The 17,491-nt window shown below is 40.1% G+C and overlaps 1 protein-coding gene across 1 annotated transcript in view; it reads right to left on the bottom strand.

Annotated features, from left to right (window-relative positions):
• Nucleotides 1–17,491, bottom strand: part of nkain2 (sodium/potassium transporting ATPase interacting 2) — a 112,367-nt gene that overhangs the window by 33,171 nt on the left and 61,705 nt on the right. The window contains exon 3 of the mRNA XM_085382701.1: nucleotides 16,073–16,153. Within this exon, the coding sequence (XP_085238827.1) occupies nucleotides 16,073–16,153 (81 nt within the window). The remainder of the gene's footprint in view (nucleotides 1–16,072; nucleotides 16,154–17,491) is intronic.

Below are 17,491 nucleotides of genomic sequence, written 5' to 3'. Positions count from 1 at the left end.
ACAACTACTCTACCTAATCCTGAAATAAAACAGTGACCTCTCTAATTGGTTATGTTGGCTGGTTGCTTTTGTGAAACTCCAGAAACCGCCCGAGCGGTGACTCGAGTCAGGCTCGAAGTGCAATACCACATCCATAACTGAGCTATATTTTAGTACACATAGGGGGCACTGCGTTACTGTACACACACAAACACAAAAAAAAATCCAAAGATATTACAACACAGTATTATCATTAACCATAAAAAACACTGATGATAAAAAGGATTCAATCAGAGAAGGGTGGAAGTCGTTCGCTTTGGACTCTGTTTGCAATTCATTATGTGACGAACAGTTCTTTCACCAATAAAAGTAACTACAAATGCTGTCTTGTACTTTTTGTTTTTAAAAAATTTCCATTATTTTATTTATTGACTTTTTTCCCCCAAATCAAATATTTTTCTACTCATGATTCACCCCACAGCTGGTTAGCTTGGTTCAAGGCTACAAACTCTTCATATAAAAGATTTTCTGAAACGTCAGTAGAAAAAAAATGAATGAATAATTCTTTAACTAGTGGACGTCAATTTGAGCTCTACTGTACTGTAATATTAATGCAATCATGGGTGGAAATGAGAGGGAGGGGGTCTAGCTCTCCTTATACCTCATTGTAAAGTCCATTACTCCATTACATTTTTTTAGTGTATGCTGGTTCTTGTACTGGTTCCTGTAGCCAGAAGAAGGTTTACTAGCTTAGCAATGAGCAACAGCTAGCCTAGCTAGTCTGAGCTAAGAAAACCCACCTTACAAAATCTCTAAGTTAATAAATGTTAACAGGAAATATGTATTAGTGAGCTTTAAGTTTTGATATGTATTTTAATATTTCTTTAGAAGGAACCAAGATAACTGTTTTCCCTCAGTTTTACGCGTACATGCTAACCTAAGCTAATCACCTAAAAAAAATCAACTATACTAAAGCAGAGCCATTATGAAATTATGTGGTAATACTCCTCCAAAATAAACAAACAAATAAACAAAAAAGAGACTTTTCTGTTTTCTCTTTTTTCTATTGAGCCCTGTTTCAGGATTTTGTGCATGTGTATCACAAAGGTTACAGCATTTCTAATATAGCTCGGCCCCAGACTGGAACTAATAATAAAAAGCGTATTATCCCCTTTGTATTCATCCAGCTGCAGTGAGCTCTCTCAACAAGGCTCCACCACCACAGGAAGAGAAAATGTGACACATTAGAGATTAAGCTCATTTTTCCAAACCCATAAATAATGCAGATATTAAGAGTTGTAGAGTTCACAACCTGTTCAACACACTGGGAGGCGAAAAAGAAAAAAAAGATTACTCCATGTTCACCAGTAGAACACAAAACAATTAAATTGCAGCCTGCACTGGCATTGATGTATTGAACTTGAGGAATGTATTTATCAGTGCACAGAGGTGTGGACTCGAGTCACATGACTTGGACTCGAGTCAGACTCGAGTCATTAATTTTATGACTTTAGACTTGACTTGAAAAAATGTTCTAAGACTTGTGACTTGACTTGGACTTTTACACCAATGACCTGGGACTTGAATTGGACTTGAACCGGTTTACTTGAAAAGACTTGATATTTTACCCCAAATATAAAATTTAACATGCATATTATATAGAGATTGAAAATGTGACGTCATTCACGGGTAGAACCGCAAAGGATTCTGGGAACTCGTGGCAAGCGGTACTAGCGCACGCAGGCTTTCAATTAAAATCAGTTATACAGCAATAAAAAGAAACACAAAAATGTCAAGAAGCTGTTGTATTATTAACTGCAATAGCCGGTCGCATGACAGCCACGGGAAGCCGACGGGTAAAGAGATCGGTTGTTATCGGATTACGTCGTTGAAGAGAAATTGTTCGAGCCGTGTTTCCGAAGTAACAAAGACGCGACGGGTGGCCTGGATTGCAGCCATTCAAAGACCAAATATAACGTCCCAGAACACTCCAGCTCACAGGTTAGTCTGCTCCAAGCATTTCCACGAAGGTCAGTGTTTTTTAGTAGTTAATACGTCATTTTCATAACATAATTGGTGATATAGGTTACAAGCAAGTCTGGCGCTGAACAGAAATTGTCGCGCTATGCTCCTTTGTTTATTGTGCATAAATAGTGAATTGTCCTGACACAATATTGCGTTTCGCTTCTGTTATTATGGTACACTGACAAAAACACATACTTTTATTCACAGGATAAAACAGGTTTGTATCACTAATTGCCCAGTGCGATTACAGCATACAGTATTATTGTCACTACTACATTTCTGTAATGAACCAGAAATTATTTCCACTACTAATTAATTACCGTTGAGCTCAAAGGTCCTATTAATAAACGGTTAATGAATGTGTATTTATGACGACGATTTGTGAGACTGGTAAACTTATGATACGTACGATGGTCTTTCGTTCTACACGGTGCATTTCAAGGTCCTGCACCCATCCGTCGGTAAACTGTACCTGGGCTTGTTGCAGTGACCTGAAGTTACTAAACTTCATGAGTGTATGCACTCACTCCAAGAACCGTATGATTATAAATATGCATATAAATATGCTAAGATGAGATAGTTGACTTCATCTAACTAGCAAATGTTGTCCAGGCTACGTTGGTGATACAGTTTTTTTTAAATGTGTATGATATTTTTGTCATGCGATTTTAAAGCTGGTCCTACAAGCGCATCCAAGAATAACATGCAGCTTATCTCAGAACTGTCGGTGAAAATTATTCTTGGAGCTAAGTTTAATTGAGCTGCATTTTAAAGAGGTGCAATTTCACAATTTGTGTATATTTTCTAAGTTCACTATTTTGTCATGTGTTGAGAAAAACACAGATTTTAAAATTACATGGTCTAATATTTACATTTAGCATAACTGCAACATTATTTTTTCGTTTTTTGTTTTTTTTTAAAGACTCGAAAGGACTTGAAATTCAAAGTTTCAGACTTGTGACTTGACTCGGACTTTTACACCAGTGACTTGAGACTCGACTCTGACTTGCCTGACATTACTTGAGACTTGACTTGAGACTTGAGGATAAAGACTTGAGACTTACTTGAGACTTGCAAAACAATGACTTGGTCCCACCTCTGTCAGTGCACTATTTAACCCAGTAAAAAGATGAAGCTGCAGCTCCAAAATAATCTTGAGATCTGTGTGGTGATGAATGGGCTGTTTGGCTTGCAAGCCTAAACAAAACCCCTGGCTGAAGCTGTATTAATATTTCTAACCCAGTGTGTGTGTCTGTGTGCATGTACAAAGCACCATTCTGGCTGTTCTTAGTCTCCCTATATTGTTCCTCCTCTCTTCCTGTCTCTCATCCCCCTCTCTCTCTGGCACACACACATGCAATAGCACATACAGTCTATAATTTCCAGTGTTCTAGTTAAGGATCACGCACTCATGCTCTCAGGTCTTTGTCTCTGACTGTGGGCTAGTGCCGCTTCAATGAACCAGATCTGTTTTTTCCACCACCTTCCTCTCCACCTCTACTTTTCTCCTTCTGCCTCCGCTCTTCACTCCAACCCCCTCCCACACCTTCAGTCTTTCTCAATTTCCCCTCAATTTCCCACCTTCATATTTTCCTTTGTCTTCATCTCCCAAGAGGGAGAGGGGGGGGGGAGACCATTCAGAGTGGTCGTTCCTCTGATGGTCTTACAGTTAACAGGGGAAGAGTGCTGCCATTGTGACATGAAACTACAGAGACTATTTCAACGACTCGAATAACAACACATGCAATCAGGCAAAAATTACATTTCATATTTTTTCACATTTTCAACTAAAAAAAACAAAAGAAAAGGAAGGAAAAGTATAAGCCTTTAAAATGAATTTTGAATACCTTAGAGTCAGTTCTAACCAAAATCGATGTGTTTTTGTTTTTATTCATACAGCATGTTGAATTTCCAGTTTAATAAATGTGCCTACTTATTTCTTCTAAGTTAATCAGAAAAATATCATATGGCTGGCTGGATGGATGATGGGCAGAATAAGATGAGGGTGAAAGTAGTAGATTTTTCCCATTTGTACCCCAAGCAATAGTAGATTGTATCACAAATGCAAATATCTCGTCAGACAATCACATGGAAGAAACTTAATACATTTAAGCATGGAGCTGTGGTTAACAGGACATGCTGAAGTTTATGACCACAGTGTACCCATCTTCTGATGGCTGCTTCCAGCAGAATAATGTGTCATGTCATAAAGTTCAGATCATCTCAAACTGGTTTCTTGAACATGACACTGAGTTCTCTGCACTCAAATGTCCTCCACAGTCACCAGATCTCAGTCCAACAAAACCTTTTTGGGATGTGGTTGAATAGGAGATTTTTGGATGCAGCAAATGTGTGACACCATAATACCAACATGGGCCATGTTGGCAATGTTTCCAGCATATTCTTAGAACAATGCTACAAGCAAGTTTGGCAATTATGAAGGCAAGAAGGGGTCAAACCAGGTACTAACAATGTGTGGTTAGTAAAGAGTCTGGTGAGTGTATATTAGTTTATAGCTACCTTATAGCTTTCTAGTCTAAACATACCATACTAGCTCCAGCAGTTTTGTAGCAAATAAAAAGGTTTAACAGTCTAACAGACAAACCAGTCACCCAGACAGTCAGTTGCCTCAGCAGGCCACCACAAAGATCAGCAGATCATCACACTAAAGGGCAGAAAATCAGTGATGGGACGATATTAGCTTTATTCTCTCTAAAGTCAATTTTTCACTCTATTTAACTGAACCTCACTCTCTGGCTGTATCCACTTTTCTGTCATTTTCTCTCACTGTGTCTCTCTCTCTGTTATTTCACACCAACATAATCAGTCACTGTGCATCTCCCTGCCTTGTTTTGCCATAATTTCCCACGGGTGTTAGATGAGGCCTTAACCCATAATGCTTGAAGCACTTTTCTCCTATCAGATTGGATGGGGTTTTGGGGGAATTGTTTGTGTGTGAGTGTGCTGGGGGGTAGATAGTGATGAGGTCTGTTCCAGATCATAACCCTGACCTTAACCATACCAAACCTATTACCATTTCTAATCAAATGCCTCAACAAAGTCACTCTAACCTCTTCAATCTCTCTGATCGGTGGGCCAATTATAGTGCTTCTACCCCAGGTGGAATCCATAATTTCATGAAAGGGAGGGGCTGCTAAGAGAAGCATGGAGCGAGTAAACTATTTCATCCAGCCACACCTTAAGGAATAATTCAGAATCCTGTCAGAGCTTTATACTTGTGAATTCCAAAACAAAGAAGAAGAAAAAAAGAGAAAGAAACCCTAAACAATATTTTCACACGGAAACAGAACAGCTGAATTGTTAAAGCTGCGCTAATCATTATTCGTATATTAAGAAATGATCAAATTGCTGTGTGAGAAGTGAAAAGGTGTTACTTGTAAAGAAGAATGCAAAAATTCCATGCAAATTCTGCATATCCCATGGACTGTAAGGGGCTCGTTTTGGCTCTTACAAGGCCATGCACAATATCTGACTCTTTAAAGTGAAACATAACCAGATTTCTCACATATATTTAAGAAGACGTCCCCTGTCAAACCAAGACAAAGCATCTACTGATCTCAGTTAGTCCTGAGATTCATGTTATTTGAATTTTTTTTAACAACACCCGATAAAATAAATTACTTTTAAAAATGTGTGACTTTGGCTCTGATGCAGCCCCCACACTTTCTCTGAAGCCACCATTCGGTGGTCTCAGGCAACATCCCACCCACACAACTTGGTTGCATGTCACAAGTAATAGTCAACACTGAAGGCTGCTGTGCCACAGACGGGCACAGAGGGGCTCATTTGCAGACTAGAGCCTCTCTGGTGTGCAAGCAGAGGTATGTTTTGAAGGTAAAAAACAGATACTGGAGAGGTTGCAAAAAAACCCAAAAAACCCAACAAAACCCCACTGCAATGCTTTAACCTGAACTCGCCATTAGCAGCAAAACCTTATGAGCTATACTTATGATGTTTCCCAGTACAAGTGAAAGCTTACAAATAACACACTTTATGCACTTCCTACTGATAAAAGAGTAATGGTATATTTGCATAGACATATGGGTAACTAAAGCAAATTTCAGTCAGCACGTTTATTTTAATCGTGGCTCAAGAGTTGGCAGTTCGTCTTGTAATCGGAAGGTTGCCGGTTCGAGCCCCGGCTCCGACAGTCTTGGTCGTTGATAAGAAGTACACTGTAAATTACAAGTTGAAGGCTAGGCAGATTAGCAGTTTAGCATTTACAGTGAAATCAAACTCTATCGCTAACATAGTTGAGCTAAATCCATTAAGACTTGAAAATAACACAAGCTGCCATCTGGGCCCTGGGACAAGTTTGACTGCAGCAGGCAAGTCAATCAAATCCATTATCTACTGTGGCATTAAGCCAATCTGTGCTCTGCTCATTTCACATGAAACTGTACAGTAAAAACGAGTAACAATCAAATGGAATCACCAGTAATAATAGCTCAGGGCTCAAGCAATAGAATTGGTGGGGTAGAAATGTCCCGCTAGAGATGTGTTGAATGGGGAAGGGGGGGAAAAAGCAATTTCATGCCACAATTTCAACAAATGCATCCATTGATCAAACACAGACGAGGCAGATGGATTAAGTCAGTGACTCAGGGTGGATGTTTTAACTAGAACGCCTATGATTAAATGTGTGGGGATCCCCTCATTCATCGTCTCAATGCAACTATTAGCATAGAAGCTGGAAACCTGTTTTCAACTTTCTTCAGCAATGAATTGGGTGGCTTGGAGTTTGATTTACTGTCATATTTCTACTGCAATTCATCCCGGAGTAAAAAGCCCACCGCATGCTGACAACAGGCGCATCTGATGTTAATATGAAATTGATATGAAAGCCACATTTGATATTTTTTCTTCTTCTTTTTTTCCTGCTCCTCTGTTAGATAAGCGATCCTATCTTGTTAAGAGGTTTTGTTGAACCAACTTTTTCCGTGTTTCGACTTCTTTTTTCCCCCTTGTCCCCGCTTCACCTCTTTTTCCGCGTTGAAAGACACCCGTTGATTCACTTGTGGCTCCATCTCGCAGCACATCATCGTCTTCTACAGCTCTTATCACACTTTCTCATGTCTCATCCTCTCAGTCTCTCTCTTCACCCCCGATGCCTCGCTTTTCTTCTTTTCGTCACCAAAACTTTTGGCCTTCTTTAATTTTTTTTCCTCCACACGTTTTAGTTTGTCGCTGCTTCACTGTGTATGTGGAAATCAAAACGTTTTAAGGCAGTCTGGATTTAGTCCATGCACATAAACAAATATGCATCCCTCATGCACACACACTTTCACAAATTTAAAAAGTATGCAGGACACCCTCCCACAGAGTACCCCCTCCCCACCCCGACCACCAATAAATGACTGACAGTTGGTGCGTGTGCAGTTCTACGAGCCACTATCTGTGCGTTGCCCAGGGGGGTGGCTGCATCTTTTATATGACACAGTGGACTTTTCTGACACTTAGCTGTCTGAGAGTGTGCATGCATATGTGTGAGAGCGTGAATATGCGAGTGTGCGTTCGCAACATGGTGACAGTTCTCTCTCTCTCTCTCTCCACAGGCTCCTCTCCAAAACTGTCAGGGATGCCACATCAGAAATCTTTTTAAAGATTAATTTTATGGCATTGCTGCTATATTAGATAGTGCAGCAGCGAGTGACAGGAAGGATGGGACTGTGACAGACTGATATATGGTATGAATCTTGGGCTTAAACTCAAATTACTGTCAAGACAGGATGTACACCTTATCTTGCCTCTGGGGCTCCACGGGGGCCTCGTGGAAGGCAAAGATACACGTTAGATAGAAAGTTTTATCAAACACAAATGTTAGAAAAACCAAAAAAGAAGGCTTCACAGAAAGGCAGACACAGTTATTTAGCAGAAATTTAAACATAAACAAATATAAACTGTCTGCTTATAATACGCAATTCTAATACATCTGAAAATCAGCTTGTATAAAGTGAAAACATCCATAGGTGTGTTGTTCTAGGATTTGTACACAAAAACCTGCCTCGTGCTGACATATGTTAGCAGACATGCATCAGTGTACTGTGTGTCTACTTGGAAGCAGCGTCCAAAATGAACTGTTTGACTCAGCAGTCAATAGGAGTGGTTAAAAAAAAAGCATCTTTTTTTAGCTCAATAAAGTAATTTTTTTTCGGCCTTGTTTGTGTCACATTCGTATTTATTTCAGTACACTGATTTTAGATAACCAAATATCTAGTTGAATATTAACATAAAAAGAGGCTAGAGTGAAATTATTTCAATATTCATTCATTAGTACAAGCATTAATAGAACCAAAGACACGTGGATCTCAAAATTCTACTTATCTGTTTTTTATGTGCCATGTAGAGCCTAACACTACACGCCTAACACGCCGACTCTGGCAAAAAGTAATTAAGTCACTGAAGATTAAAGTGACGGGCTGTTCATGCATCTGTTTGTCTACTTAGGTTTCTCATTGCTCAAGAGTTGTCTGCCATATTGGATGTGATACAACAACTGTTTGCTAGTGGAAAATGTATATTCCCCAACTTGCTTGCTGTGTTTCCTGGATGTTGCTAGCTGTTGCTGGGTGAAAGTGGTTGCAAAAATGGTGCTGCACCGAAAAACCTGGTTGCTAGCAGATAACCACGGTTGACTGCAGGTTTTCGTATTTGTCAGTAAATATTTGTTAACTACTAGATGAATAAGTGCGATGCAAACTAGAGATGGCGAAGTAAAAGTTGTGCCTCAGCTCTTATGCTGCACCCAGTGTGTTTTCGAACGGTGCCACTTTTACTTGCAGGTGAATGGTCTCTATGCCCATTTTGTGTTGCACTCTTCAAAGTTTCAGTACAACTCAGAGATAGCATTTGTGGTTTTTGCCACTTATTTGGAGAATACATATTTTTTCCTAGCCACAGATGGTTGTCACGGGATTACCGCCTGGTCTGTAGGCCTGTGTGACTCAAACTTTAGCAGTCATCTCCCTACAACTGCCATTCACCTCCACCATACACTAGCATCCAGTTGGGGAATACTCATTTTTCCTATTACATCCAATGGTTGCCAGATGGCTACAGACCAGTCTCTGAATGAGTAGTGCCTTATTCACTTGATCCTACGTTGTCACCATGATTGTCACATGTCCAACATGGCGGACAAGTTAATGTCATGTGGTTAGTACTCACTTGCCTGTGAAACCTCAACACATTTGCACTGTTTGCCTGCAACAAACAATCCTGATGCAGGCAAACAGTCAGGCATTATTTTACACAATGCAAAATCTCAAGTTCTGAAAGCAGCTTCCTTCTGTGACCGGTGCCAAATTATAATGGCTGCTCTGCCATTATAATTTGATCTAATTCCTAAGTCCAGTAACAAATAATTCATTCTACATTTTAAGAATCGCTTTACACCAATATTTTAAAAAGAATAATATTGTTTAACCCTAACCCTAAAAAATCTGGGCATGTCCCCAATTAGTCTAAGGCTACAGGTTAAGATGTACTGTGTGAATATCCCACTACTTTGCATCTGATTGGCTAATATTCACTGCTTGGCTATGTTTATGGCTAAACGGTTAGGGCTGGTAAAAAAGCCAAACTCTATCACAGAAAGAAGAGCACAGTAGCATCACCCCTGTTAATGACATCGTCCTAGCGTTTTGTTAGTGTGGCAAAGACAACCTTTTGAAATTTACTCAAAGAATCGGAAAACATACCCCACCTGGTCCTGGTACAATCTAATATTAGATTGTATTAAATGGTACTTGCTACTATTGGTCAGAATGGATAAAGACCATCATTGGCTTGATTGCTCACACACTGAAACAGATACCTGTAGAGTCATGTAATATGTAATTTTTCTTGGTATTTTATAGACAAAATTCAGTTCAGTTCAGTTCATTTTTATTTCAAACATGTGCCTTCACAATCATTACAAAATATGATTCCATTATTTGTTTGAAAAGGAGTAGGCAGAAGTATTTACTTATTTGCAGAAAATAATGCAACCGTTGCTGTCTCTAGATTCATGAAAGATCAAGGAAGGTCAGCTTTGGTCAACATAAATGAGAAGACTTAGAGGATGTTCAGTTTAGTTAAATAAAAAGGAGAATTTTTTAATGTAGTATCAGTGCTTCCCATAGGCCTGAAAAATAAAGCTAACATATCAAAGGAGGCAAACTGAAGTTTCTCTCAGTGCCAATTGAGGTTGGTTCCAAAAGGGAGTCAATGCCCATAGACTCCATTCTAAAATGGCCAACTTTACAGCATTAAAATTATATTTACAGGCCGCAAAAAAAAAAAAAAAAAAAACTAAAAAAAAAAGAAAGAAAAATCATTTTCTCATCCCGCAGCAACTCTGAGTGGGGTCATCCACCTGGATAATTGAGTTAGGCACCTATCAGCATCTGCTAGGCCTCATCCACTCTTCACTGTGTGTGTGCTGCTGGAGCATTTTTAATGGATTGGCTGGCTAATATTATGGCTTGTTGTGCAGAACAGACCATCCAAAAAGCATCTACCTTGGATTTACTGGGGGAAATACTAGTATTTTATCAGTCTGTTACTTTAGCCAATAACATGGCACTCCACTCTTTAAGTTCATAAAGCTTGGCTTCAAAAAGCCAGCATAGCAGTAACATCTCAGTGATTCCTAGCATTATACGAGGCACAGCATTGATTTTAATGAAACAAACACGCTGGATACACCTGCATTTCCATTAAATATGGGTAACCTTAATCTGCTGATGAAATCTGTGTGATACTGTTGAAATCTCCAGAAGAAGAGAATAAGCCAGCTGTCAACTGCTGTTCCCACCGTTAATAAAAACTGTCAAGCTCAAAATAATTCAGGAATAAAAAAGTGAGTTCCCCCTAACTTTGATTTACGGGCTTGCTGTGTGTTTGTGTGTGCATGTCTGTAAGCGTGGGACAATGTCAGTGAGTCATCGCTGACGTGCACCATGCTCCCACAATGTCCTGTTAGCTCTCAGTGTCATGATGTCTCATCAAACCCACTTTGCCGTAATCTCAGTCATGATAATGATCTGCCTGTTCTTTCAGCGTCTGTCCATCTGGTTGCCTGGTTTTAGGACGTCAAACTGAGCTGACAAACGCGGACACCGCCCACCCATCCACCCCCACCCCCATCCACCCCAACCACTCGGTGTCTCTCCTACTTTTCCACTCACTTTCATGGGGGTTTACTTTCCTTATCAAGAAGAAATGTCATGGGCATTTGGCAAATGCCATACCTTTACAGGCCTAATATTTCTGACTTTTCCTGCTGTTGTACTACAAAACACCAAGAACATTTGCAGTTAGCAGAACATCAAACAGCCTGTGTGCCGTGCACCGCATGGTTAAAATGAAATCTGTCATCAGGAAGGAATTGAGAAGATTCAATGCCTTTGCCTGCAATATTTCCCCTAGTTTAAAACATATCATGCAGAAAAAATATATAAAATGAAGGCAGGCCCCTAAGCGCACACTTATTTCCCTGATAGGCTGATAAACGTACAATCTGCATATCAAGTCTATTAATGGTTAAAACTGAGTATTGGGCTGAAAAAAATGACATCAAAGCTACATTACAAATCCAAGTGTCAGTGATAACATAGCGTAAATCAAAGGACTGTCACCCTCTTTCATTTGGAGACGCCAGATGGCTTTTATGAAGAAAAATGCAGCGTGTCACAATCAGTTTTGTCCCGTGACCCCGCAGTAATGGTGTGAGTATATAAAGTAATGGGCTGTACACAAATCCCTGCCCTGTATTGTCCACTAATAGGAGTGCCTTCTCAACAGGGCCACGTTTCCCCGTGTCTCTACAAAAGAAATTTGAAGGAGGAGGGGGAATGAAGAACGAGGCGAGAGATGAAGATGTGCGAGACAGAAGAGGAGCATGGGACTTTGGAAAGCAACTTGAAAAAGACTTGATTATAGGGTGAGCAGAGGGAGAGGAGGGATGACTTACATGGAGACAGAGAGAGTGAGGCGCAGGAGGAGGGAGAGAGAGAGACTGAGCGAGAGAGTGGCATTGAGAAGCAAATGAGAGAGAGAGTTTCAAAGAAATTTCATTTATATCATGGCATTCTTGAAGCGCGTGCCAACCTCAGCCTTATCAAATACCGACAAGTGGCAGCGTGATACATAAATAGAGGCAGCAGGAAAAGAACATGTCACGATGATACTCATCTCACTCTCTGGTAAATATACTGTACAAACCATGTATTATTGATACACTCGTATTCAAATCCGAGCTTGAAGTCTGTTTTCGCTGGGCTGTCATGATATTGATATATCAACTTTTATCAGCTGCTGGTTGGGATCCAATTAAATCTGGCGCTAACATCTAGTTTCCCTCAGGGTGATTAAACCGGAGAGTGTTATAGACCAGGAAGCCCACAGCTGACCAGCTAAAAGGTCAGCTGGGACTCCTCTACATGTGGAACTGGTTATTCTACACACCTGCAATCCACTTTGCAACCCACCTTCATCTCCAGCCTCTATATATATATAAAGGCAGGGAGGTGCATTGTCTGCTCTGAGGCCATTTACACAAAGCATGAATTTCTGAGTTTTTAGGATGAGAACTTCTCCTTTAATGCAGCGGTCCCCAACCTTTTTTGCCAGTTAAACCAGTACAATACCAAAAAACAGAAAATTTATTCATAAAGACCCAGGGAAACCGAGTTAACGATAAAAACGATGTTTTAAAAAAAGGATAAAAACTGGTAAAGACCCTGAAAACCATAAATTTTACACCCAAGCCTCAACTCTCGTGGCCCAGTACCGGCCCGTGAGTCACCCGTAGGTTGGGGACTGCTGCTGTAATGTATATACACACCAAAACTCAGCACCAAGCTATCAAACCAGCATCAGAAACAAGACGAGCTGGTTCTGATGTTTCTAAACAACAGAAAGAAAAACTGAGATTCTGGGTTCATCTAATCCTCCCGAGAGGTAAGAAGCAGGGAGAATTTCATGGTTTGGTCCAGGAGTTGAAGTTATATCGGAGCTGCTTTTGTACATATTTCAGGGTAGTTTAAGCTCTTTGGCGGAGTTGGGACCACCTCTGAGGAGGCAGAGAAATAATTTCAAAGCTGACTGACCCTTACCTGCGTCTAGCTGTGTCTGAAGTAAAACAGTATTATATTACTATTTGTATATTCAGTACCGATGAGTGTTTTGAGATAAGAGCGCACTTGTTGCCAAATGCAGTGATCTGATTGGTCAGATCTGTTTATTTGCATCTGAAAATCTTTAAAAATCAAGCTTAATCTTAAAAAGCAAAATGCAGCACGCCTGCATTAAAGATAGATGAATCTGAAAAATATTTTTAACATACAATATATTTGTACAGATTTACAGTTAATGCAGAAGGGATGAGAGGGTCCAAAACAGAACCATACCAATATAAATCAGTATAGATGGAAGTATCCAAGTTAAATAGCTTTGGGGATTCAGTGGTTGCTGGAAGTTGAGAGAAGTTTATGTTGGGACCTGCTCACTTCAAGTCACTGAGCATAATTTACCTCCCACTGTTCACCACATCGCTGCAAATCACTTCCAGTGTTTAAAGCTGTTCTAAGATCTTAATTTTGTAAAAAATTTTGAGGCCTGTTGCCAAATTTGTTGTTATTCTGGCGTTGACTACCACTCACAATGCGGGGGTACAGAAATCAGTTTTCTTATGTTTTAAACTGGATGTGTACACCTGTGGAAACAATATCAGACTTGTACTTGTTTTACATGTGGACCAGAATAATAATAGCCCTCAGGTCAGTAATTAAGCCTCAGAACGGTTGGTGATGGATTTATATCTCACACTGTATAACAGCTGGTGGAGCCGATCGGAGGAGAAGTGGGACTTTGTGGTTTTCTCTGCTGCGGTAACTGGGTCAAGGAGGATGTGTCCTTGAGGCACGTGCAAACTGTTCTGGTCATAAAAGCAAAGCTGTTTAGCATCTGGTTTGTGTGTGCTTCTGTACGATTGGTCAGCGGGTAATTGATGACGGTATTGCTAATTAACTGGCTGCTTTGCCCTCATTAGAAACCAGATGTGTTGATTTTGGTCAGGAGAGCTGAAGCCTTTTAAATGACTTTATCTTACAGAACACAGACTAATAATTTTAACCCAAAGAAAAGTGATCCACACTATTTATTTTGCTGTGCCATTTCCGCATGTTTCTACCTTCCACTCTATCCATTTAAAATGACAGACTTGCTCGTTTTTCCCGTGTGATAAAAACGAAATCCAAACAGTAGTCCCCTGTTCTCTCAGTTTCAGTGGTTTCTGTTACAACTAGGCCATGGGGATATTGAGAGGTATATACCAATCAGCCACTGACCCACTGTCGAATGCGGTGAATACAATTTATCGCCCTGCTATTTGGATTTCTGAACAGAAGGCGGATTTTAGACAACTTTCAACTCAAAATTGAAATGTGTAAAAATTTGTGAAAAAGGCTGAGAGTGTAGACTGTGTGCTTGTGTGGGAAGAGCAGAAACGGTATGAGTATATGCAACAAGTACCAGATATAAAAGAAATTGTACTCCCAAATATCATTAATTGATTGATGGATGACTGATGGAAAAACCAATAAGATGTAGATTAGAACAGATTAAGACAGATGGTATGAGGCGGCTGTAACCGCAGTCCTGTGTCAGATATTAAACTGATAGCAAGCATGTTGTGAAACTGTCCAATAAAATAAGTAAATTACAGAGAAGTGAGGCAATTTTTTTTTTTCAACAGCCACACACCCGAGTGTGTAATCAGCAATAATCAGCACTCACATCAACTGATTTCTTCTGTTTATGGAAGCACTGATTAGCCTTAATAAATCATCGAATCTGATAAAATACATTTAAATCAACAAATTTGGAGTTTAGATAAGGCTAACTTTTGAAAAACACATCAAAAAGAATTTGAAAACCCTCCAGTCATCTCTAATATTTATTAGTGGATAATAGCAACATAGTGATTTTAAAATCAAACCAATGACGGCTGAAAGGAAATAATTTCACTACAATGCAATGTTCCACTAAGAAATCTTTGGTCTTGACATTCATGCACATTTTGCTTTGGCACATACCACCAATCTCACCACTGTTGCACTCAAAGTACCCCAACACTCCATATAGCAGTGCTCCCCAATGGCCGCTGCCTTCCCCTAGCGGGACGATATATCCTGGCCACAGAAAAAGCTCAGCAACAGCTCAAGAAACATAACAAACCATCCAGCCTTGCCAGACCCCAATCGATCAATCAGTCAACCAAGCATCTACAAAATGCACTGGAACAAGCCCGATCCGCAGAGGCCAAAATCCATATTTCACAAGACCCAAAGGGTGCCAGAGACTGCAGGACATCCCCAGAAGAATTACAACTAGCTTGGTGACACAAGGGGAACCAACGTACATGTAATGGCAGACGGTTTTAAAGTTGATTAAACCCTCACAAATAATCAGCTTATTTAGTGAGTTAATTCTTTTCTTAATATTTGTGTGACTCATATAGCATGCTGGGAGTAAACAAAGCCATATCTAAATGCAAAAAATAAAATAAAATAAATAATAATAATAATTAAGTTCCCTACACCACTTGAATGTGTGTTATCAGATTTATATCCATATTTTGCAATGGTGCTCCCTCCCCTCTACGTGATGGTTGAGAGGTGCTTCATCAGAGGCGGAAGTTTGACCGAGGTCCTGGTGGTGATCGTCTCTGCTGAGACCCGGGACAGCAGTACAGTGCTGAATTTCAGTTAACCTGAAGGAGAAAGGTCAACCCTTTCTCCTTCAGGTTGAGGGATTTTGGCTTAATACATTTTCATGGGACTGCGTTCAAACTTTGTGAACAAGTAAACAAGTTTGAGAACACGTTACCCAAATGAACAGTGTGGCTCAAGTCACTGTGTCTAACCTGTGTGTATAACACAATATATATTAAACTTGCAGGCAACTTGAACTTGTTTAGAGAATCAATGCATTGCTAGTTTGGGCCTTTTTTTGTGTTAACGCTGGCACATTAAGACTTGACAAAGAAAAATGTTCTTACTCTGGACAGGTCTCCAACCTCCAGGTAAAAACAGATGATGAAAACGTTCCAGGTCATCCAGACTACGAGCCAGGCTGCATACTGCGGAGAAACAGGCAGAGAGATACGCAGAGAGGAAAGTGAGATGCCGACAAGACTTGACAAGCCTTTGTTAGAGAATTTAAAATGCATCTTCGTGTCTTGCATTGGGACTGGGTGAGACGGAGAGAAAGACAGAGGGCGGCTTCACTTTTGATGTCGTTGAGATGCAAAGAAACAGAAACAACGGCAAATAGTACAACAGATCACCTGAATCAAACCAGACAGGAAGAGAAAATGGATAGGGGTGTTGTGTGTATGTGTTTGTGCAAGTTATAAGAAAGCGAGAATGATTTTACAAGCTTTGATACAACTTTCAGTCTCTTTCATTAACTGAATCTTCTTACTAAACCTTGTGTGTCTACTTGAAGGTCTTCTGATTGGATTAATACAATGTGGCAATGTGAAGGGGAGCTTTGCACTAATCTGCTAATTCCTCCTCAAAAGTTCTTCCTACTCCCACTCTGTTCACACCATCTTTTTACACACACACACACACATATATATATATATATATATATATATATATATATATATATATATATATATATATATATATATATATATATATATATATATATATATATATATATACACCGATCAGCCACATCACCACCTCTAACCTATTAGAGCGTGAACATGGGACCTCTGGAGTCTGATGGCACCAGGATTCTGGTATAGACTGGGTGGAGCTGCTTTACATTTGGCTTCTGTCTGCACATCCCACAGAAGCTTGATTAGACTGGGATCTTGGGAGTGTGCAGGCTCTGATAATGCCTTAGGTCCTTGGGTTCTTTGTTTAAAAAAAAAAGTTTTGCTAGCAATGTTCCAGGTTTTTGATTTGCTATTCAGGGGCGATCGTGGCTCAAGAGTTGGGAGTTCGCCTTGTAATCGGAAGGTTGCCGGTTCGAGCCCCGGCTTGGACAGTCTCGGTCGTTGTGTCCTTGGGCAAGACACTTCACCCGTTGCCTACTGGTGGTGGTCAGAGGGCCCGGTGGCGCCAGTGTCCGGCAGCCTCGCCTCTGTCAGTGCGCCCCAGGGTGGCTGTGGCTACAATGTAGCTTGCCATCACCAGTGTGTGAATGTGTGCGTGAATGGGTGGATGACTGGATATGTAAAGCGCTTTGGGGTCCTTAGGGACTAGTAAAGCGCTATATAAATACAGGCCATTTACCATTTTACCATTCAATTAAACAGGAGAAAACCCAGGAGTAGTCTGAAAGCCAGAAAAATGAGGTTAAAATTGGTCCATACAAATAGATTTTATGTATTTAATGTCTGTTTAAAACCATTATTCAAACTCTTTAATAATCAAATTGTATTTTAAATCCCTTAAAAACA

Source organism: Rhamphochromis longiceps, linkage group LG15, assembly GCF_057381845.1.
Source record: "Rhamphochromis longiceps isolate RC_006_pf linkage group LG15, R_longiceps_female_GT1.1, whole genome shotgun sequence".
NCBI lineage: Eukaryota > Metazoa > Chordata > Actinopteri > Cichliformes > Cichlidae > Rhamphochromis > Rhamphochromis longiceps.
The sequence above is the reverse complement of the archived record's forward strand: the minus strand, read 5'-3'. Positions and strand labels throughout refer to the sequence as shown.